General features: G+C 44.7%; 1 protein-coding gene across 2 annotated transcripts in view; it reads left to right on the top strand.

The window, feature by feature from the left end:
• Window positions 1-22,649, top strand: part of gli3 (GLI family zinc finger 3) — a 111,622-nt gene extending 88,973 nt beyond the window's left edge. For both annotated transcript variants that reach the window (XM_058626383.1, XM_058626382.1), the window contains exons 7-15: window positions 878-1,079; window positions 4,634-4,853; window positions 5,927-6,040; window positions 6,993-7,133; window positions 15,343-15,492; window positions 15,601-15,765; window positions 15,875-16,165; window positions 17,112-17,505; window positions 18,451-22,649. In XM_058626383.1, the coding sequence (XP_058482366.1) occupies window positions 878-1,079; window positions 4,634-4,853; window positions 5,927-6,040; window positions 6,993-7,133; window positions 15,343-15,492; window positions 15,601-15,765; window positions 15,875-16,165; window positions 17,112-17,505; window positions 18,451-20,798 (4,025 nt within the window). In that variant the 3' untranslated portion in view covers window positions 20,799-22,649. The remainder of the gene's footprint in view (window positions 1-877; window positions 1,080-4,633; window positions 4,854-5,926; window positions 6,041-6,992; window positions 7,134-15,342; window positions 15,493-15,600; window positions 15,766-15,874; window positions 16,166-17,111; window positions 17,506-18,450) is intronic.
• Window positions 22,650-23,578: the final 929 nt, after the last annotated feature.

Raw genomic sequence — 23,578 nt, 5'->3', positions numbered from 1 at the left:
CTGCCATTCACGCACTCACACTCACTCACATCCACACACTCTGATTACCATGTGAATGGAGCGCTCGGTAATCGTTGGATGTGTCAAACGAGAGATGGAGCGTTTACGTTTGGGAGACGGATGGATTGTGGGGGACGTACAGTAAATATGGAGGGGGGGTTATCGGGGGTGGGGGGGGGGGCTGCGTAAACTGGTTTTGTCTGTCTTTATGAAATAACTCAAAATGTTTTATTTCCAAGTCTTGAGTCACAAAGTCCTTGTGTCAGTTCACGCACAAAGCGCGACATCCCCTCAGTGCCCCCCCCCCCACCTTCTTCTGTTTTTCCCCCGTCTTGTTTTGTGACATCTCCATGTGAAAAGACAACAAAAGTCATGTGTTAATCTCCACCCCGTGGCTCATTGTATGTGCACAGAGAATGGTTGTGCCGTTTCCGCCTTTTACCTTTTCAAAACCCCTTTTTTTTCAGTTATTTCCAGTCAACATTGATTGCATTTGAATAACGAGTCAAATTGGACTTGATTAAATATTACCATACACAGTCAGAGCATTTCTCCAAAATAAAAGGCATGTTTTCTCTCGGCTGAAATGCAAGCAGTGCATCAAGTGACAGCTGAGCACTCGCTCAGACGAGCCCTTTGTCTGATGATTGACAAAAGTGTCATCTGTTCGGGTTAGATTAGGTTAAAGTTTGGATGAAGTCTGACACAAGAAAAATAGAAAAATCATGTAGAAACTGTAGCTCATCTGTAGAAATTTTAGCTGATGCTTGTTTCGTCAAAAAAATGCCACAAAAGGAGCAGATAACGCTTCATTTGCTGTTTTATCGTCATCCCTTTTCTGTCACTCAAAAGAATCTCCTCTCTCCTTGTCCTGCAGACTCTCGTTTCCCGAGCCCGAGGCTGCCGTCGCGGCCCAGCAGGAAGCGCCCGCTGCCCATCTCGCCGCTCTCCGAGCACAGCTTTGACCTGCAGAACATGATCCGCAACTCGCCCAACTCTCTCGTCACCATGCTCAACAACTCGCGCTCCAGCTCGTCCACCAGCGGCTCGTACGGTCACCTCTCGGCTGGAACCATCAGGTAGAGCGAAATCGTTCCAATTACAAAGCGTATATTATAAGAAATCTCTTCTTTTTTTTTAAAATTTATGGGAATCAAAAGGCATGCTACCCCGACTATCTCTACAATTCACACATGAACATATCTGGCTCAATCAGGACTCCCCTGCATTTCCCGCCAATTATTTCAACTTTTATGTAAAACATTCTTTTTACTTTTTTCTGCCACTGAAAAAAATGAACGGACCCTTTATCTGCATTTCATCTGAACTGTGGTAAATAAGTAAATGACCCAAAAAAATTTGAGTAAACAAGAAAACAGCAGTTGGGGGGGAAAAGCTGACTCAGCACTTCAACTATGGCGTTGGCAACCGAATAAGAGTAATAAAACAGGGGAAAACAACACTTGGAATTACTCAACGTTTTTTCTGTTATATATAAATTCCATTGTTTATTGCTTTTAAAAGGAATCACACTGGTTTACTTCATCACAGAAATGACCACGAAGTCCAGGAAAGACTTTCAGGTGCTCACAATTTGGACATAATTACCCCCGATGATGTCATAGTGGTGTCAAAAGGGCTATTTTGGCTTTGCCACATGTGATGTTTCTGGCTTAAGAAAATGTTAAGACCCACTGATGCACAATAGGAGGTAAAAAAGAAAATTCAATTTAAAAGATGTGTATATATTTCAACCTCTCCTGTCCGAGTATCCCACTTTTATGGATTATCCCTTTAGTTTTGTCAGGTTGTCTCTCAGGAGTTTTGATTGACTGTGGTTTCGTCAAGGTGGTCACCCAGGGACTCACATGTGCCAATAATATAGCCAATACAGGATCTATCCAGGGGGAATGATGTTATAAATGATTTTCAGAAGTCATTGATTGGTATTTTTCATACACACACACACACACACACACACACCTTACACATGTTTACCTTAATTAAACTGGTTACTAAGTCTGTGCAGCTTCACTGGTCTCAAAATTTGATTTGTGTACAATTACCATGTCAAACTATAATGAGACTAGGGCTGCAACTAATGATTATTTTCATAATTTTCTCGATTAATCAAGTACTTGTTGAAAAATGTCGACCGGTGTTTACCGAGCCTGGTAATGACGATGTTCTGAAATGTCTTGTTTTGTTCACAAAGCCTCAGAATGATTACACTTTTAATGATTTCTTTCTTAAATGGAGCAAATAAAGCAGAAAATATTCACAAGAATATGAAAAGAAGCTGAAAATCAGAAAGTATCTTTTAATTATTGGGAAAAAAAAACAACACTCAAACCTATTAACGGATTATCGAGAGTTGACAATAAATGTAGTAATCGATTAATAATCGATTCAAATGATACTGAAATGTAGTATTGTAGTATTTATCTAATTGTGTAAGTGATTATGTTGAGTCAATGTGACGTTAACAGGCCACAGCAAGTAACAAATGATCAACGTGTGTTAACTCACATTTTTAAAGGCAGCTGGTGAACTTTTGTTTCCAACTTCTACACGTTGCAGTAATTTATCGGTCAATACAGGCAGATAAATGTGAACGTGAACTTAAATTTCAGTTTAAATACTTCTAATGCCTCCAGCTGTGTCATCTAGCGACTGTAAAAATCAAACATGTTACATGGCTTTAATCGATTGTGTTGCTTCTGTATCAATACGAAAAAAATAATCCATCCATGTCTGCATCACGATGGACCGTAGCAACGATTATATTCCACACCACATATGCATTAAAGAAAGGGATCAAAGAAAGTGTGTGAATAAGTTTATGTGTGTGTGCGTGTCGTCCCTGTCAAACCCTCATGTGGGTGATGATCTCCCAGCCAGCCAGTCAGCCGCTGCCTCCCCGGCGGCTCGTGTCAGTCATCACGCTCCCCTCGCGGGAGCGTCGCATACATCACACCCCCTGGAACCAGAGGCGAGTAAACGGAAAGTGGAAAGGGACAAAGATGAGAGAGGAGAAGAGCAAAGATCCATTGCCCCACCCACAGCCATTGATCAGCGATCTGTACGGGGAACCTGATCAATCACGCCGCTTGCTCGGCCACTGTCTCGCTGACAGGACCCAAATAACCTGAGCCAACAGAGTGATGAGTGATATGACAAGTGCATGGGCCCCCAAATGTGTCGCGGCCCATTGATTTCCACTCGGCTCATAATAAGATCAGCAGACATATGGGTCGCGGTGCGAGCGGAGCGTCAGCGGTCAGGATGAATGGAGGCCGCTGCTGTGGAGCCACACAGACCTGTGTTTATCTGGCGGTTCACCTGTGGTTACACAAACCCCGGAGGAGGCTCGGCGGCTTCTGGGATCTTTCGGGGTAAACACACTCAGATCAGAGCGAGGGTAAATAAACATGAGGGAAGAGGTCCGTCACTGGATTAGGGACAGCATTCTTGCCTTATTTACACGGCTTTTGCGACACACTCCGCGGGTTGTTTATCGCGTGTATCATTTGCCTGGTGGAAGTATGACATACTGCCTTACACAGAACCACACGATAATTCACTCTGTGTTTACAAGCTGAACGGGGATTTTGCCGGCAGCCAACGTGGTTCCCACATTACCACACTGTCTCCTGTCTGATTGTCCTCGGGGACGAGGAGCTATGCAGAACAATCCATTTATTCACTGGCTTTTTTTTCTTTTTTTTGCCTCATTTGCCTCTGGAACTGATGTTTTAGGGAAGTTGAACTTTAAGTTTTATTAAGGATGTAACAATATAAAAATCTCACGAGTCGATAATGCCTGGTAAAAAATCCACAATATACTACTACTACTAATATACTTTGGCTGCAGCGTGTTTACAGACCCTATGAAATCTTTAATGTCCTGAAAATGGCCGTAGGGTATACATTTACTGAAACATCCTATTTACCATCCTTATTGTTATGGGAAAAGTAACTTAAGAGTCTTTTGGTCTGGCTGGAATTTGTCTCCTTGCATCTTCTCAAGTCTTTTCTTGGAGATGTTTTGCCAAGTGGCTTCTTGTATTACTCTTATCCCCCCCGATGTGAAGGTCACCACAGTCTGGCTGTGCCTGCATTTTTTGTTGGTTTGGTTTGTGTGCCACTGGAAATGCTGAGAGGATCCACAATTTCAAAGAATGCAAAGGATGACGATTCTACACATGGGACAATCAGTCTCAGTCACTTCCGTCCGCTCTGCTCATCTGCGGCTGCAATGAAAAACTTGCTCGATAGACTTATCCTTTGATACCATCACAGGTACAAAGACTGTTTTGTTCTTGCATTGTAGTGAAATTGACAATACCTTTCACAGTTTTTGTCCAATATCACTGTTTTGTAGCACTGATTTGGAACTTGGTTCTGATTGACGTGTTGGAATGGTTGTTTGTGTCATTGTGTTGGCCTTGTGACTCGCTGTGACCCATCCAGTTAGGATTGGCTCCAGCTCCTCCCATGAAAACCCAAAGAATAAGCAGTAGAGAATGACTAATAACCTTATTGATGTGGTACTTTTCAAAACTCAATACGCCTTCGCCGTCAACACTTGAGTATTGAACTGTTTTTGTTGCCCTCTTTCTGCCCTCTCCAGCCCGGCGTTGAGCTTCGCCTACCCTCCGACCCCCGTGGCTTTGCACATGCACCAGCAGCTGATGGGCCGTCAACCAGGCCTCGTGGGCTCAGCGTTTGGCCACAGCCCGCCCCTCATCCACCCGACGCCAGCCTTTGCCACCCAGCGGCCCGTCCCTGGCATCCCTCCCTCCGGACTGAGTGCCAGCGAGCGCTCCGTCGTCTCCAATGACTCCTCACAGGTGAGCGCGTCAGGCAGGCGCCCGTGCGATTCATCATCGCGGGTAATAGATAGCGGCGTCGGATGCCAACCGCGTCTTGAAATGTAGCGAGCTAACGTGATACAGGCAGGACCCCCCCTCCATGTGCTCATCTCCTGGGAGTTTTCCCTCCTACTTGTGTTGTCTCTTGTTTTTCCACTGCTGAGCACGACCCAGAATGTGCCTGCAGCAAACAACAAGGGGCTTGTTAGCATAGAATCCCACTGCTGACTCCATTAATCACTAGAGAGAGAACAAGGATATAGAGAGGGAATATTGACATGGATGGATGGATCCAAAGGGGCTTTTTCTCTCCTTCCTCAACCCTTACTGTATGTGCGGGCCCACGTTTTAAGTAAATATTCCGCGTATATTACCGCTCCTCCCTGCTGTTTCCCATTTCTTCACTTTTGTATCATCACAAATGAGGCCTCACTCAAATTGGGAACGCCAAAATTGCCTTTTCCTCCCTCTGACAAAACAAGAATATTGCTCAGGGGCCACAGATGAATCTCATGTCTTCCACCGAAAATAGCAAGGCCAGTGTGTTGCATCACGTTACGCATTGCAAGAATTTCCAGGAAGAAAAGTAAACTTGTTTTCCTTCTAATAACTTTAAAATGTATGTGTTAATACGACTATTATAAGGTGGGCTTGGTTCATAACAAGAATTCCAATTTCCCAAGGGCAAATTTAAAGCAGGGCCAAATTCAGGTCATCCATCGGTTCAGAGTTTGGTTCAGGGAATTGTTTCGTGAGTTTGTTTTAATTGCAATGATTAGGGAAGCTAATGCGATACAGTGAATTGCGTCGTTTTTCATTAGTGCAAAGCTGTTGTTGGCTGGGTCTGAGGATACAGAATCATTATGGTTCAACCACAGGCTGATTAAGGTAATGATGTAAGGTTAGAAGCCTTTTTAATAGAGCTCTTAAATAAGAAATATTGTGAAATTAAAAAACAAAAAACTAAACTGTCTGCATTGTCAACAACCCGCTATTGGAGGCTCGAAATGATGAAATCCAACTCTTGAGTTGCCAATTTTTTCTTTCCACAGACCAAACCAACGAGCGAGTCTGCTGTGAGCAGCACAGGAGACCCCATGCACCACAAACGCTCCAAAATGAAACCAGAGGAAGAGCTGCCAAGCCCTGGTGCAGTGAGTGTACAGGTGAGAATTCATTAACAACACCAACGTTTATTAACCAATTAATGACTTCGCTAATATCTGCTCTGAAAGTATCACTCTGAAAAGTGGTCGGTAATCCCAGAAGTGACACTTTTTACGTGTGATCTACCCATTTTTGTCATATTTTCCCTCCTATGATGTATGAAATCAACAGTCCAACAGACTTTTTTGGGAGGAAACTCTCATTCAAAATTCAAATTAGTACAGGATACTCTGACCATTTTTAAACTCTGCAATAAGAATTCCATATACCAGACCTGGTTGCAAGTTACCAGCCACAGTCTATAGCGTATTTATTTCCATTTGTTGGCATTTCCCCTTTATTTTAGTTTCCGTTGCTAAGTAATTCATTGATCTTTGGGACACTAGAAGGAAATAGTTTTTTAATTATTTTAAATGTTATTTAAAACGAATTTTTTAAAAGATGATAAGTGTTTCCATCTGGAGGAAAAGAAAAACCCCAAACCTTATTAGAGCAGCAGATACAGCATGAGGTGCGTGCGGTGGGAGCTGCAGCCTCTCCTCGATGAGCCCACACCAACTCCTTACGCCGCCTCAACCTTCTCGCTGTGACAGTGAAATATGTCTGAGCTAATAGAGCAACCTACAGCAGGAAGAGGGGGGTGAGTCTCCTCACATGTTTGCCCCCGGTCTCGTCGTATAACAAACCTCGAAATACAGAGCGTGGCTTTCAGCGCTCCATTTCCTGCTCCACACACTTTTCTCCCAGACAGCCAAACAAGGCCAGATTCACTGGGTCACTGCAGCCGAGACCTGTAACCAAATAATTTTTGGCAGGTGCCTCTACTGTAAAACATCAAGGCGGTGAATAAATTACTTTTATGTGCAGAATTGAAGTGACATTTGTAAGAGCAAGGCAGCTCTTTTAGCGTTTGCAGCTCGGGGAGTTTATTTACATTATTTACTCTTTCAGGACCATCCTGATGGCATGACGCTGGTGAAGGAGGAGGGAGACAAGGACGAGAGCAAACAGGAGCCGGAGGTGGTTTATGAGACAAACTGCCACTGGGAGAACTGTTGCCGCGAGTTTGACACACAGGAGCAGCTAGTGCAGGTGAGGAACACACACATAAACACACACACACACCAAATTGGCATTGCAAGGCAATTTTATTTCATGCAGCGGCGAGGCCGTCCAAAGTGTTCGACAGAAAGCAATCAAAACAGTTTTTGAAACAGAGCGGCAATCGCGCAGCTGGAAAAGATCAAACTGGGATGAAATCGGTTTTATAACTGTTTCGAAACAGAACAGATAAAACCTTAAAAAGGTCATTGCAAAATAAAAAAGTACAAATCACAACTAAATAAACAAATAGAATACATTACACTGGAGTTAAGGGTTGTCCATCCATTTTAACGTGGCCAATTTTAAAATAATGTTAAAAATACAAGAAATGCATTTATAAGAGTGAACTGTGGCTCACAAACTATAGTCATTCTCATAGCACTTTTCATGCACAGAAAAACTGATCATTACGAGTGAGAAAATACTATCTCACTAGTTTGCAAATGAGGAGACCAGAGGCACCAGGGTAAATAAATAAAAAATTAAACATGAATAAAGTCCCAAAATAACACTGAATAAGCAGATTATGTTAAGAAAGATCTGCTTATTATTTCATTTTGAAAACAAAACAAAACACCTGATCTGCATTGAAGTGTGGGATGGGTTTGACCTGAAAGGAACCCCCCCCCCCGGTGGATCTTTAATGTTACAGGAAGTGAAGGATGCGTTGAGTAATGAGACAGTGGAATTCCAGCGCTGTGTAATGTCAAAAAAACGCCTTCCACGACTGCCGGACTCCAGACACCAACAAACGAACAATGTGTTTTCATTTCTGTGGCTGTGAGAGTTTTCACAGTTGCAACATCCCTACAACATCAACAGCAGCTGCACTATTCTGGACAATGCCTCCTGTCAGGCCACAACCCCTGCCTGTGTGTCTGTGCAGCAGCAGCAGCAGCAGCAGCCAACAGTAGAGTCAGAGCAGCAGGCATTGACTGATACTGGCTCCGGATTCCTGATTGGATCCGGGGACGGTGGTAATGGGCTCAAAAGCTGGAGAGCACATCTCACAGCTGAACTGTGCTAACTGATTTTGGTGGTTTAAGCCTCCCAGAGTCAGGATGTGAGCTTTGTGGGCTACACTGGTCCGACCCTCCTCCTCCTCCTGTCTCTTATCAGAACTCTCACACAGCCCGGGAGATGGATGGCTCTCATCATACAGCGCCCGAGGGGTCACTGTTAAGCTAAATATTAATGACATTATGGCCGTATTGCCCCCACTATGGCTACTTACACTCATGCTATTAGCGCTGCTGCTCGCTGGCGGCCTGTGGACCGCGAACCCGTCAGCCAGACTGAGAGAGGGAGCAGACTGGAGTTAGAGAAATGGTGAAAAAACACCAATATGATGCTGTGAACAAGGGATGCTGGAGTGCACACACACACACGCATGCACACGCATGCACATGAAACACACACCGGCACACATCTGATAGAAAGATCCTCAGCTCTCCACAAGCTGTCGACTTGCCGTCTTGACATTGCAATCCTCAGCTGCGGTGGTAACCCCTATCTATAATTGATATCCTCAGCGCGGAATGGGCTGCCTCCCGTGTTTGAAGGGCTCGGCTCAAAGGTTGAGGATCTTGACAACTTCCTGCCCCTGTTTCACGGGGCCAGATGGGTTAAGGTTGGTGGTGGTGGGAGAGGAGAGGAGGGGGAGGCTGGTTTCTTAATAGAGGAAAAGCTGGCGCTCATCCTCTCTCGCCTGTACTGTAGTCGCACCAGGTGGCCATCTGAACAAAGACATCCTCTTCCATGCACTGTTAAGTCGAGCTACGATTGCAGCTGTAGTAGGACGTTTTAAATGTCCTTGTGTTCACGCAATTAGCGAGACACAATGTTGGACTTTTTGCTGAGTGTGTGCTTGCACGGGCTGATAACAGATATATACTTTATGATTTATTCTCTTCTGCAGTGAAATTAACATAATATTCTGCTCATGGAGCAGCAGAGGTGGATATAGAATGTCTTCATTGTGAAAAATTAAAGTTGGAAAGAAGTCAAGGAGGTTTTAGTCAGTCAGTGTTTTCCAATAAGCAATAGCTACACTAGGTGGCAACTTAACCCCCTCTTAGCTTGTTAATATTATATTAAACAACCCAAAAGCACTTTAATTAAGCAGTAACCTGAGGTCCAAGACAGGCAAACAGGGTCAGAACAAAAGGTAATCTCATAAATGCTGGAACGCTTGACAGAAAAAACTAACACACCAAGACAATCTGACAGAGGTCGAATGAAAATGGACTAGTATATATACACAGAGGGACTAATGAGCAAATGGACTGCAGGTGAGGAGATGGGCGGGGAAAACCAGGTGAGGGAAATGAGTTGATTGCATGGCATGGAGGAAAGGCGGGATCTGAAATGACAGGAGAATTAGTGACAAGACATGGACACAAATTAAAAAGAAAAGCAAAACTAAGAGTGAATGCTGAATCTGTTGAAGGTTGACATGCACGCACTGCACTCGTGTACTTCCAAAGTCTGTTTTTCAGTCCTGTCATTTCTCCATAAACCCCATCCAGCTCTACCTTCACCGACCCGCGCCTATCCCCCGATCTCCGTGTAGACAGACACCAAACCGAAATCCCGATTATAGTTTCTATCTTGCAATTGTTATTTCTACATTCCCAAGCATGCGACTTTCTGATTTTGCATTTTATTCCTCATTTTATTATGCACATGCAGATATGCAGAGAGATGCCAATGAAAGTCTTTCGCCTACAGAATCCCTGCCCTCTAATTCAGCAGAGCGGACGGGGAAAATGCTCTTATCTCTCCAAACCCCCACCCCCTCCTCAGTAATAGGATAAGTACAGTATTTGGACCACAGTGGCTCTCGTCTCACACTGGAAGGGGTGTTAAAGGGATGGTGGTGGTGGTGGGGGGGGGGGATTTTCATATAACCAAACAATGGCACGTCCTTTCCCTTCCCCCTGTACTTGTCTTCTGAAATAGCTTTGGGGGGGAAAACATGATAAGGAGAAAAAAAAAATATGCAAGTTTCTCCTCGGTTGTAACCATTTTATACCGAGAGCTTTTGTCAAACGTGGATTCAGATTCGGCAGTGGACGTCTTTAAAGAATCAGTACGTTTATATGACATGAGTAAAAAAAAAAGTGACGTTAGTCTGACTAATGCTGGACTTAAACCCGTTAATCTGACTCATGTGCCACCCTCACTACCCTGGTTTAAACTAGGAAATGGTAGAATAATAAGACATCAGCGACAAAACCATGACTAAATCCAGGCTGGTACATTTGTCGGACTGATGAAGGGTCAGATTTGATGCTCAATCAGCTTTAGGACTTGAATATTTTTAAGTTCCGAATTAAACCAGGCGCCTATTGGAGGATACGAGCTGTCAATTACACTGGTGTCCACTCACATGTCTCATATTTTAACATCTATTTTCCCTCTAAGGGGGAACATCATTTATGAAATTGACATAATATTCTCATAAAGGAGAGCTGAAACTAGAATTTGAGACCATTAACTCCTCTGGAAAATGTACTGGTTTTATAAATCAAGTGAGAAGTAAGAGGCAATTCGTTTTAAGAGATTTAAAGCAGAGTCGCCCCCTGGTGGCTTTCAAACCAGTAGACCATTTTCATATACGATCTTTGGTGTTGAGTTTACAGTTTAAAAACGGCACTGATTCAAGCGTCCTCATCTTCTTTGCGGTTGGCCTAATTTTAGAATTAAGCCTCCGCACCACCCTCAGCGCTCGCCACCTTGTTCAGAAGCACTCCTGTCGCGCTCGCGCCGACGCATGTTTTTGACACTCTCAAACACACTCCTCACCGTGACACGCCACGGCGTTCCGCCCCCCCCCCCCCCTTTATCGTCTACGTTTAAGCGCTCTCGGTAGAGCCGATAAGATAATCATCAGATCTATGCAATTTAGCTCACTTATCTGCCCGACCCAGTCAGCAAAAGCGAGGCGGGTGTCAATTTTAGTTTGCTGTATTTATTTCATTTATTACATTTCAACTCCGTACCTCTCTATCTCCCTCTTCACTCAGCTCCACATTCTTTTGCTTCCTCCCCCCCCCCCCTTTTTTTTTTTAGGCACAAACCTCTCCCTCTCTCAGTTTCTCTTTCATTTTTTCCCCCTCCCTCCCCTCGTTTCCCCTTGGAGGGAGCACTTTTTAAAGATAAGGCCTGGTGGCTTCTTTAATGTCTCTCTTCTGAACTGGGCTTTTTTTTCATCCCCACTCTAAACTGCCAACCCCACACTCTTATAATTCCCTAATACGGCCTGGCTCAACAATCTTTTAGCATTTTCCTGTTGATCTATAAGTGATCGTCCACCGTGGAGGAATCTGTAAAGGAACCGTCTTCAGTGCACTTGTAGATGAAAAAGTAAAATCATGTCGCCCACATGAGACAGCAGTGAGACGTGACATGAAGGGGGACAAAAAAAATGATATTATCGAGTTTTAAGAAGCATAAAAGCAGTTTTTTGACGAGTCTTTTTTAAATTATTTTCAGCTTTTTACGGTTTTTAAGTTTATTTATGTGAGGAACAACTCTTGAGTTGTGGCCTTGTGTCCGTGCACAATGAGATTTTGCACTTTTGTGCACTTTATGAGTGAAAAAAACAAAGCGAATAATCAGGAAAATAATCAATCGTGAAAATAGACGTTAGCTGCAGCTCTAAAGTTCAGAATCCAGGCTGTTATTGAAAGCTTGCATGTATCTGACATTGGAGGATGCTGAAGACCTCATGTGGTGTGTGTGTGTGTGTGTGTGTGATGGGGTTGGTGGGCTGTACTTGTGTGTTCTGAAAGCTCATCACGCCTCCTCTACCCACCACAGTCGACCATTCGGTCACTGGCCGTCTAAATTGGCAGCGTGGTGATGTCCCCCGTCCGTAGGTGGGAGCCGGCTCTCCCCACGTCGCAGCCTTGCCGAGGCGGTCGCTGTGCGCTTCCCCGGTGTTACAGTGAGATAAACGCGGGCGCCATCTAAAGGCGGCCCCCCTCTCTGGCTGCCGGCGCAGGCCTTTAATTGGCAAAATGCAAAATTTTTTGATCAGGAGAAGGATTAGGGCCCTTATCTGTCTAGAGTATCTTATTCTAAGATGAAAAGACTGTGCTGAATTACACATGCCAATTCTAGCTCCCTGCCCCCTGCTCACTCACTTACATCCTCCCTCCTTCCCTCCTTCCCTCAGCGCTCCCCCTTTTACTCCCTCCCCCCGCCTTTGCCTTTTTTTCATGCCTTTTCCTCTCTCTTTACACAAAGCACTTCAGCGACTGACATCACAAAAGAGCGTATGATTTATTAGGCAGTGTTTGATAAAGCTAAACGGTGTTGCGGGTCCCACAGCTTAGTGAAATTGCCTTGTAAACAGGCCCGCTTTTCATGCACACTTGCATTCTAATGCATGCGGGCTGTGTCCCAGAGAGGGTTTGATAAGGAGACATGGAGATGGATACTGAAGTGGGCGAATGCTGGGAAAGACTAAAAACAAACAGAAAAGATAGGAATCTGTGTATTACAGGAATGCATATACAGTGTCATAGGGGACGTAAAAATAATTTGAAATCAGAAGCTTTTTTCTTCTTTTTTTTTTAGAAAAAGTTAAGTTCACATGTGAAATATGTTGTGTGTGCTTTTACACTGCACCTAGTGCACCTCAGAGGGTAGGACAGAAGAAACCACCAGAGAGAGACTTAGAGTTCGCGCGAGTTTCATCTGTTCTTCAGTGGAACATGGGGTCAATTTTCGTAAACTATGTTCCCATTTAGAGCAAAACAGACACTAAAGCACCAGTGTGATTGACAGCTGGTATCGTCCAATAGGTAGCCTGATTGCATCTGTTCACGTCCGCTTTCAAAAACTGACACAGTGCCAGTCAAAATCGATAATCTCAAGGTTTATGCTACGGTTTGCCACCTGGCTCATCCGATCGCAACATGATTTCTTCCCTCTAAACCTATTTCATGTTACGGCAGAATGAGTAGAGCTCTGATTCCCTTCTCATCTCTTTCAGTTGCATCAGAAACAGCTGAGACTGTATTTTTGTTGTTTTTGTATTTCCTTTTTGAGAGAACGTAGAATCCGAGAATGAAATATACTTGTTTTTTTTTTTTTTTGCTTTTTATGTTAAAGAGTATTATGCCTCGGAAATGTGTCTACACCTGTGTGTGTGTGTGTGTGCGCACCCCCTGTATGTTACAGACAGCCCCAGTGTACCCTGTGTCTGCGTCGCCGGCGCTCCCCGTCGCGCGACTCCCTCCTAAATCCATCTTGGTGGCGTTTTTACAGTTGTTGGCCAATAAGCTGGCAGGGGGAAGATGAATAACCTGCCGCGCTGCCGCTATCAGCACCTGTTTGTCGATTTAGCCGGCCAACGGGGCCTGTCTGCTCAGCATGGAGATTATTGATTCAATAAAAATTGCCATTAGATCATGCCATTAGGTTTCTCAGAGGCCCCCTCTCCTCTCATGCTGCCTGTCCTCCTCTCTGTCAGCTCGGAGGCTCATGCATCACACCCGTCAACGACCTCCTTCATTTGTACAAACACGGCGCGCGTGTGTGTATCCATCTCTGCGTGTGTGTGTGTGTGTGTGAGAAGCCGTGCCAGCTGCCTGCGTGATCCAGCACCACTGCACTCTCCCATCGCTCTCAGCGCGGAGATATTGAACGGTGCTCACAACAGACCGATCGTTTGCCACAGGGATTCCCTCACAGAGAGGGAGAAAGGGAGAAGACAAGTCAGGTTGTTCTGAGGCTCTGACCGAGCAGCGGAGGAGATCAATCTTGGAGAAACTTCACTAATGTCCGCGGTCGTCCAGTCCCCAATCATTTCCCCTGGAATTAGTCTTGTTTTGTCACTTTAAAATTAAAAAAATGTCAAGTGAGAATAATGGAGGTCCTTTGTGGATATATTCGTGTCAGTTTTACGCTTTTGCTTTTGCTGCCGCTCCCCGACGCTCCTGCGCTGACTCATTTGTCGATCCCCCCCCCCCCCCCCCCCCCCTCCTTTAGTATCACTGGGGATGTGTGTGCAGCGGGTTGCGGTTAGAAGAGACTCAGGGTCAAAATGGCTTGGGAAAAAAAATAAAAGATTAAAAAGGAGGGTGGTTTCCATTGCATGTCATGGTCATAGTTCTGTGTCGGGTCATGACCTGGCCAGGGGGCAGGGCAGTAGGAAGGTAACAAAGACGCCATTATGAGAGCTGCCTTGTGCCTGCAGGGTAACTGACCCTGGATACTTTATGTACTTTGCAAGTAAGCGCTCAAAGAAAAAAGTGTCTTTCCCCCAGATATTTAAGAGCATTCAGAGTCAAGTCTCTATTTATCTCCCTTCCATCTCTCCTGTTGCCATCCGTCTCTCTCCATTCACCCCCGAGGTAAAAAAGATTCCTCTTTGCTGCTCAGGAATGTAATTATACCAGTTTCTGTTGGTCAGGATATTGTGTCTGTCTCTCTGGGTTTAAATTGCTCTCTGAGAGGCACTTCAGAGGCCACCACACAGTGTTGTGTATGAAAGAGGGCCAGATGTTGACTTCATCCCCAGAGGGTCCCCGTCTGCATGTATTGTTTCTCGTTCATTCTTCTGTAACATCCACCATTTACCTAGTTTTACAGGACAGTTAGGAATAAAGATGGCGAAAGGGGGTTGGAGCGAGAGAAAGGTGCTCGCAAATACTGTATAATGCTTGACTGGAGTTGTGAAGCCCTCACATTTCAAGTGTCTTGAGTGAACTTCAGATTTCTCGCCGTGTCCCTGCACCTCCCTCCCTCCACCCGTTCTTTCTAAGCCTCAGATTGGAAGTTGCCACGGCAGCACAACTGTCAGCACTTGTCATGGAAGGGTGAGGGCCCAGTGTGATGCCAAGTGACGGGGTTTTATTTGAAAATCCTGCTCAGATTGGACAGTGAGGTTCACAAGTCTGCCTTCTTTGCCTTGCCTTTGTGAAGGTTGCAGCATTTCAGTGAGGTAGAAAAAAAAACCAGAATGCATGGGAAGGAAGGAAAAGACCTAAGGGCGAAATAAGATGGAAGAAATGAAAATAACCTCACGCAAAGAAATGAAAATACAGAGATTGTTTTATTTGCCTTTCCACAACAAATCGTTTTCAAGTCAGAGTTACATCGCAATGAGTCCTTATGCCATCCATATGTGCAAGAGCTTATAATGAATTTGCTCTGGTTTAACTTCTTGCATCTTCTTTGCCAGCACATCAACAATGACCACATCCATGGGGAAAAGAAGGAGTTCGTGTGCCGGTGGGAGGAATGTTCTCGAGAGCAGAAACCCTTCAAAGCTCAGTACATGCTGGTGGTCCATATGCGTAGGCATACCGGGGAAAAACCACACAAGTGCACAGTAAGGATTCTCCTTGTTTGCACAGTGGACTTTGGGTTTTTTGCAGATGACAAACCGCTTAACGTGTAACCTGTCCACGTTCTCTTCCTGCACGCTTTCCTCTCGCAGTTTGAGGGCTGCGCAAAGGCCTACTCCCGTCTGGAAAACCTTAAGACTCACTTACGCTCCCACACTGGAGAGAAACCATATGTGTGTGAACATGAAGGCTGCAACAAGGCCTTTTCCAACGCCTCGGATCGGGCAAAACACCAGAATCGCACGCACTCCAACGAGGTACCGGCTAACAATTCCAGACGTTATTGACTTGTGCTTCAAAAGCAACATGCTGCTCATATCTCATCTTTTTTTTTTTTTTTTATCTCCTCCTCGTTTTCATTTTCAGAAACCATATGTGTGTAAAATCCCAGGCTGCACCAAGCGCTACACAGACCCCAGCTCCTTACGCAAGCACGTGAAGACAGTGCACGGCCCGGAGGCGCACGTCACCAAGAAGCAGCGCGGAGATTACCCACGCCCTCCGCCGCAGCCTCGGGAGCCAGGGGGCAACAACCAGGGCAGGTCGCCGGGGCAACTGCCCCTGGGTGGTTATGCAGACCAAAGGGAGTACAACCACGCTACCTCAAAACAAGACGATTGTCTGCAGGTCAAGTCCATCAAGACAGAGAAACCTATGGTGAGACTTAACGTCAGCGTTTATGTCCGCTCTCTCCTTGATACTCACATCCTCTTTAATACTAATTTCTTGACTTTTGGAGTATTTCTGTCCACATGTAACACTGAAGTCTTCTAACGAGTGAATGTTTTCTTCTGTTCGCTGCTTCGGCATGTCTCTCCCTTTCTTTCTAAGGACAGTGGGTAATCAGGTGAGACAGATAGGTGTCCCTTCACGTGACATTCTCGATCATCTTTTTTTTTTTTTAACCATCCGTTTTTGACTCGTGTCACTCTACATAATTTGCATGATGCTCTCCACCCAGATTCTCCTCATCCATCACGTCCATAAAAAGATTGTCCATAACAAGGTGATGCATTTCTGTGAGCAGTGGCCTCGGCTTTGGCAAGAACGGAGCGCTGTCCAAACTATGCCTTCTTTATGAATACCATCCAAACACCGCTTGCATTCGGTGCCAAAAAAAGAGATCCCATTATTCCTCAGTGCAACATAGTTCCTCCAATTCAGTAAACAACCTCATTAGGCCCTAGCCAGTCTCACAAGAGGCCAATGTTATCCAATTTGTATTCTCTGAAAACAACCCAAAACACAATTTTCTCTTTTAAAGATCCTGAGTGGATCCCGGGGGAGGCATTACTCATGCCTCAGTGATGTGCAGAACAGTGTTTACCAAACACCTCTTGTTACAAAAAGAATAAAGCGAATGTTTCATAATTGTCAGTAAATACTTCTTCAATAATTATCCTGCCTTAGATTACAGGAAATGCATCGTTCAAAGCATCACATTTTACTTTTGCGACATAAAGCTGTTTATGCCTTCCTCTGTGAAACATACATGGAACTTGATTATCATCAAATTTGTGTTTTTTCTTTTCTTTTCTTTCTCTTCTCTTTCCTCCCAATCGTCTGCCTGTTTTGTCCTCCTCTCCCGGTCTGTGTCCGTCAGACGTCTCAGCCAAGCCCTGGCGGTCAGTCTACATGCAGCAGTGACCAGTCCCCCATCAGCACCTATCCCAGCAGTGGAGTCCAGCTTGCTGTGAGCGCCGGACGCTCACCAGGGGAGGGGCTGGAGGAGGACGAGGAGAAAGAGGACATCGAAGAGGAGGCAGAGGAGGAGTGCAGGGGTCAGCGAGCCCCCATTATGGACTCCACGGTCTCCACAGCAACCGCGGCCATGCTGACCCTGCAGGCGAGACGAAGTGTTGGCCGCCCCCTGCGCTGGATGGAGCACATCAAGATGGAGCGGCTGAAGCAAGTGAATGGAGCGCTGCCCAGGCTGGGGCCCCTGTCCCCTACACCGCCCCCCAAAAGCTCCACTCTGCCCAACATCCTGGGGAAGGGTAAAATGAACTTTTTCAACTTTTTTTATGTTGGAAAATCCTTCAGAATATGGGAACCTTTGTCCAAATGCGCCGATAATATTTTACTTAAGCCCACAGCCTTCAGAAAACAGCATGTAGTGGCCTTATTGCGTTCAAAAAAAACACCTGCACAGTGTGTACAAATCACATTTTGAGAATGAATTATCCCGGATATCATCTTGCCCATTTTGCTGAAGCAGATTCTTGAAATTTATTTCATGCTGGAAAATGGTATCAGGCCCATATCAAGCTGTGAATCATATCAGAGAGAATAGCATGTAACAATGTTTCATGGCTGAGCGCTGCCAGTTGTCTCTGGTAACATCTGTTTCTCGGGATCTCGCCGCACTAAAAGTTAAAGAGATAGTCAAGGTTTTGGAAGTGATCACTTTGATCGAGCAGGGACACATAAAAACAGATTTTAGCCACTTAAAAACAAGGGACTCAGCCAATCAAGTCCATGTTACCTTTGTGACTATGTTAACTTTATCTTCCTGTTAAACTGAGTTTTCTGATTGGAAACTGCTGAAGTTTGTATTACTTTGTAAACCGGAGAAAATCAGGTATTATACATCCAGGCACACAGGAGTTATTGATCCACCGCTGCCACCATCAGTAAGTTAAGATGTGTTATTTTGTGATTTGGGTTTCTGAAATCCTCTGGTTAGATTTTATTTAAGTGGCACAAATTTACCAAAAGGAGCAGCAGTGAACTGGAAGCCCCTGTGTCCCTGAGATCTAATAACACTGATATTCTCTATGAAATTTGGTGTGGGTGATTGAACAGTGAGAGAAAGCACCTGTGTCTCAGAACTTGAATATTCCTTCAACTTATTATTTTCTCTCCCAGCCTCCTGTTATCTACTATTAACTTCCTTCTTCATTTTATCTCTGTTCTCATTTTCTGTCTCTGTTTCTTCCTAGGATCCTGTCTGGGCAGGCAGTCGGGGGTGTCTGCTCCTCAGCCTCCTGTGCATGCTGAGCTGGGAAGCACGGAGCTAACAGTGCTCAATTTGCTGCGGGATCGACGTGACAGCAGTGGTAGTGCTACCAGTTCAGCCTACCTGAGTAGCAGCCGGCGCTCATCAGGCATCTCCCCCTGCTTCTCCAGCCGACGCTCCAGCCAGGCTTCCCAAAATGAGGCTACAATGGCAGCCGCCCACCACCGCCGCCACCATAACCTTAGCTCCAGTGACTCTTATGACCCCATCTCGACTGATGCCTCCCGCCGGTCCAGTGAGGCCAGCCACTATGGAGGTGGAAGCGGGGGTGGAGGTGTATTCTCAGGTGGAGGCTGTGGAGGTGTAGGAGGAGTCGGCATTGGAGGAGGATCTGGCTCTCGGGGGATGCTCACTTTAACCCCAGCACAGCACTATCACCTTAAAGCCAAGTATGCAGCGGCAACTGGTGGCCCACCCCCCACGCCCCTACCAAACATGGAGCGCATGAGCTTGAAGACACGCATGGCCATGATGGATGACGGTGGCAGCAACCACTGTTTGCCACCTCTTGTCAGGCCACATCACTGCAACGAGGGCACCAACGGGTACACTAATGGGTATGTGGGGCATGCAGGATACAGGAGGAGGGTCTTCTATCCTGGTGAAGGACCACTGAATGGAAACCGCCGGGCCAGTGACCCAGTCCGAACGCAAACTCATGATACTTGCAGTTTGCCCCCAGTTCAGCGATTCAACAGCCTTAACAACCTCCACCCTCTTCCACCTCTGTCTCATTATTCCACGCCTGAGACTCGCAACTTTAGCTTGCAGAACTACACACGCTCAGAAGGCAACCTGCAGAGAGGTACTCAGCACTCACCCTACACTCCCAGCATTGCAGAACATGCAGCCTTAGAGGCCCTGGCCATGGAGGATGACGGGGATGCTGGCTTGTTGCTTGGGGATGAGGATATGCTGCCTGACGACCTTGTGCAGTATCTCCACTCCCAGGTTCAAGTGGATGGTGGCCCCTACCTGCACATTGAGGACCAAATAGCTTCTAGCCAAAGGGACAACTCGCATCCATCGATTGAGGAGCTTGAACAGATGCAGACATCAGGGTTGAGTATAGACTTCCCTGGGTGCCATAGTCTCCAGAAGATAGCAGAGAGGAAGAGTCCCAGCAAGCTTCCCATCCAGTGGAACGAAGTGAGCTCCGGCAGTGCTGACAGGTCCCCTCAGAGGGAACTAAACCACCAAACACAGTGTGCGAGATGGTCAGGCACAGAGCATGGACCCATATCTGCTCCATTTGGTCGGTTTGGAAACATGGTAGTTCAGCAGCAAGTGTCCCCCGATTTCCAGAACAGTTGCTCTTTAACTAATCAACCTCAAAGTTCTTGCTGTGTGAACCAGGGGGTGAAGCTAGAGACTTCGCTCAACTCCTGCATGGACATGAGAGGTGCAAGTCACAACTCTACCAGGCCCAGCTTCTCACAGACCATCAATCAGCCACTTCCCCAGAGCTGCAAACAGCAGGTCTCCAACGGACCTCAAAAACAGAGCCACTTCCAACAGAACCACAACAGCAGCACCTCTTGTCAGGTTGGGAACAACCTAAACCTGAGCAGGGGCTCCATGGACAACCTGCCGAGCCTCTCCCAGGGATCACCCCATCACAATCAGCATGTTCACGTCCCTCGCCCTCCCATTAACGGTTACAGGAACTTGGTCAGGAACCAGCAGTACCTCAGTGCCGCGAGCGCCAATGACGTCCAGCAGCAACAACTGCAGAGAAGTGGGGACCACTGTTCCCTGGCACATCAGGTATCTGGGCTGAAACTGGAGGCCCCAGATCATGGATACTTAGAGCAGGTGACTGGTGACTGCCTCTCTTATGAACCCGCAGATCGTAAGGCCTCCTCATTCCCTGTCCTGGATGAACAGTGCTTGCTGGACTCCATGGCTGAATCAGTGAGTCAAGGGGGCGGCAGCGGCAATGGGAACTCAGTTGCACTTCTCTCCCCTGGTGCAGACCAGGTGACCAGCACAGTGGACGGCAACGTACCCAATATATTAGACGAGGGGGTAAATCTAGATTTCGGCGCCATGCTGGAGGATGGCTATGATCAGGGTAGCTTGGTGTCGGGGGTGTTGAGTCCTTCCATCTTTCAGGGTCTGTCCAGGACCTCGTCTCGCCTGACCACTCCTCGCGGATCAACAACCTTTCACAGCGTTGCTCCGGGCCTGAACAACATGGCCATCGGGGACATGAGCTCTCTCCTTACCACACTTGCTGAGGAGAGCAAGTTCCTGGCTATCATGCAGTAGCTGCTCTCTCTCTGCTTTCTCCTCCCTTAGATAAAAATGTTGAAAAAAAAGACGAGAAGAACTCTGGTGCATGTGAAGATAAAGACAAAAGTGGCAATTACGAGAACTTTATGATGTACTTAAAAGTGTTCTGGAAAAGGCAGTCGCCAAACTTGTTTATTTTGTAGAAAAATATCATCCTGCACAGACACGGGATGTGACAAAATTATGTATAGTTAAATAGTTATATTCCTTTTCTGGAATGAAGGCTATTTTTTGGACGCCCTTCTTTGTATTACTATGTGATGGTGAGCAGAGGCTCACGTCTTTGAAACAGTATTCTGTGTATTGTCACTGTTTTTTGCTGTACACACTGTTAGTAAAAAAAAAAATGCATGCATTTAAGGCTGAACATTGAACACTGTCTATATAAGTACATAGACTAGCCCATGTGCCAAGTATCTTCTGTTCTGAACCCACAGGTACAAAAAAAAATTTTGTTCTAGCAGGTGAGACATGGGCCATTAATGATGACTTTATAGTATATCATACTTGTTTTGTTTTTTAAATGGTATATTTACATTTGTTGTCATTTTGTTCGTATCTTACTTTTGTGAATCTGTAAATGCTTCTTCTGACTTTTACCAAGTGGTGTTTTTGTCAAGATGGTATCGAGTCCAATAATTGGACCAGGCATTTAAGTCTTCAAGGCGCCATAGATAGATTGTCTACTTGATATCTAAATGGCTTGTAAGTCTTGTAAGGTACTCACAAGTGTATATAACAAGTGTTTTTTTTTCCTATTGTTTGTGATAATCTGTTTGTTTTGTTTCGTTTGATGATGGATTGCACGGTCATTTGGAGCTGATTTGGAAAAAAGGACATTCTCTCCTTGATGATCAAAAGGTCACATTTGGTGCTTTATGTTTGCTTTAATGAACTGATATGAGAACTTCATGGTCTGAATCTGTCTTAATGACCACCAGTGGTCGGTCCACAGCACATGGATTAACCCACTCGTGACGATAAGTGCTGTAAAGTGATGTGTATTTGTTCCATAGGAAATCATCTGTATTGTTTTCTCCAAAGCTCTTAAATTCAGAATGTGTCCTGCAGAGAGTATTGCGGTGACTTCATTGACAGTGTTAGTGTTGCCTTGCAGTCGTGTGTGACTGCGCACAGAATATTGAGTAGTTTACCTTTTATTCAGCATCAAAGCAATGAGGTACAAATTGTTTTATTGCTCTTTGGTACTACTTTTGTCATTTTTGTAGCTGTGCATTGGTGGAGTTTTGTTTGTTTTGGGGTTTTTTTTCCTTCAAAGAAGTAGAAATCATTTCCTTTGAAAGAAGGAAAGTACACAAGGTATGTGCCTTATTTGCCTGTCGGTAAAGAGAAAGATCACTGCCAATCTTCCATTGTGAATTATAAAAAAAAAAAAAAAACAACTACAAAATCAAACATGTAAAGTGTCTTGTGAGGCCTGAGTAAAAAAAGAGGAAAAGAAACGCTAGAACATTTATATGAGAAAAGTCTGAATATCAGAAACGTTTGTGAAATGAATTCTACTTTTCTTTTCTTTCATTCTCTTTTTTTTTAACGTTTTCACATTTATTGTGCTTTTATATATATAATTTGTAAATACAATACTCATTCTGTAGGTTTAGCAGAGGAAATGGGGGAATGTCCCTGGGGCCAATAAAGAACTGACTTTGAAAGCAGGGATTCCCAGGCCCTGGGTAAAGGCCAGACAGATCTGGCTCAGAGCGGAGCTTCAAGTGCCCAGCGCTGCCCCTCCGCCAGAAGAGCCACTTTGCTCTTTTATAACTGACTACAAATGTTTGTATGGTTTTAATAAAAACGGAAATTATATTTTAAGTCTCTTTTCCTCTCTGTAAGCTGGTTTGGGAGTGTACGAAATGGACTGGTTCGAATTACGTCCTTGTTTTTTTATAAGATTACTAACCCAAGATAGAAGATAAAATGGTAAACTATCTTATATCATCAACCATGGACCCCCTACAAAATATAAAAATATAAAAATGTGTGCTTCCTTGAGAATAACTCAACTAAAAATGTTATTTTTTTTATCAGAAGGTTGTCTATTTTTAGTCATTTATTTCAGATAAGCAATGGAAATTCATTTGTTGTTTTCTGAAGTTTTTTGGGGAAAATTAAAATTACTGTATAGCCATATATATATATATATATGTACATATATACACATACATATATATACACATACATATATATATACTGTATATATAATTTTAATAGACACAACCTCATTTGAGAAACACTACCTTTCATTCCTGTATACAATAAAAAAGTACATTTAAAACATTATTATATTAATATATATCTATACTATTTTAAGTATATACACGTTAAATATAAACACCGCTTTTATAATATGAGTTAAATGCATGCATTAATTCATGGAGAATACCTAGTGCTTCCTTCTGATGCCCTCTTCAGGCCATCACAAGAAATGACATTCCCATTGTGTCCTCAGGTGTGTGTGAATTTCTTCCCGTTTGACAGCCAAGATAGAATTCACATGATTTTTCAAATTAAAATCAGTCTTACTCATATCAAGATTAAAGTGAGATTAGTTAGTTGTTAGTGTCCCGGCACAATCATGTTCTCACCCTCTTTACCAGTGGTTATTTCGCTCGGGCACATGTATGTTTACAGCCGCTATAAGGCTGACAGCCCATCAGCTCCAATCAGAAAAGTCCTTTCAGTGAGCTCCATGCAAGCACATTGACATCTTGCATCATTCTCCCAACTTTTCCCGG

The sequence above is a fragment of the Solea solea genome, chromosome 1 (assembly GCF_958295425.1).
Source record: "Solea solea chromosome 1, fSolSol10.1, whole genome shotgun sequence".
Lineage (NCBI taxonomy): Eukaryota > Metazoa > Chordata > Actinopteri > Pleuronectiformes > Soleidae > Solea > Solea solea.
Note: the sequence above shows the minus strand (reverse complement) of the source record. Positions and strands in the feature narration are given on the sequence as shown.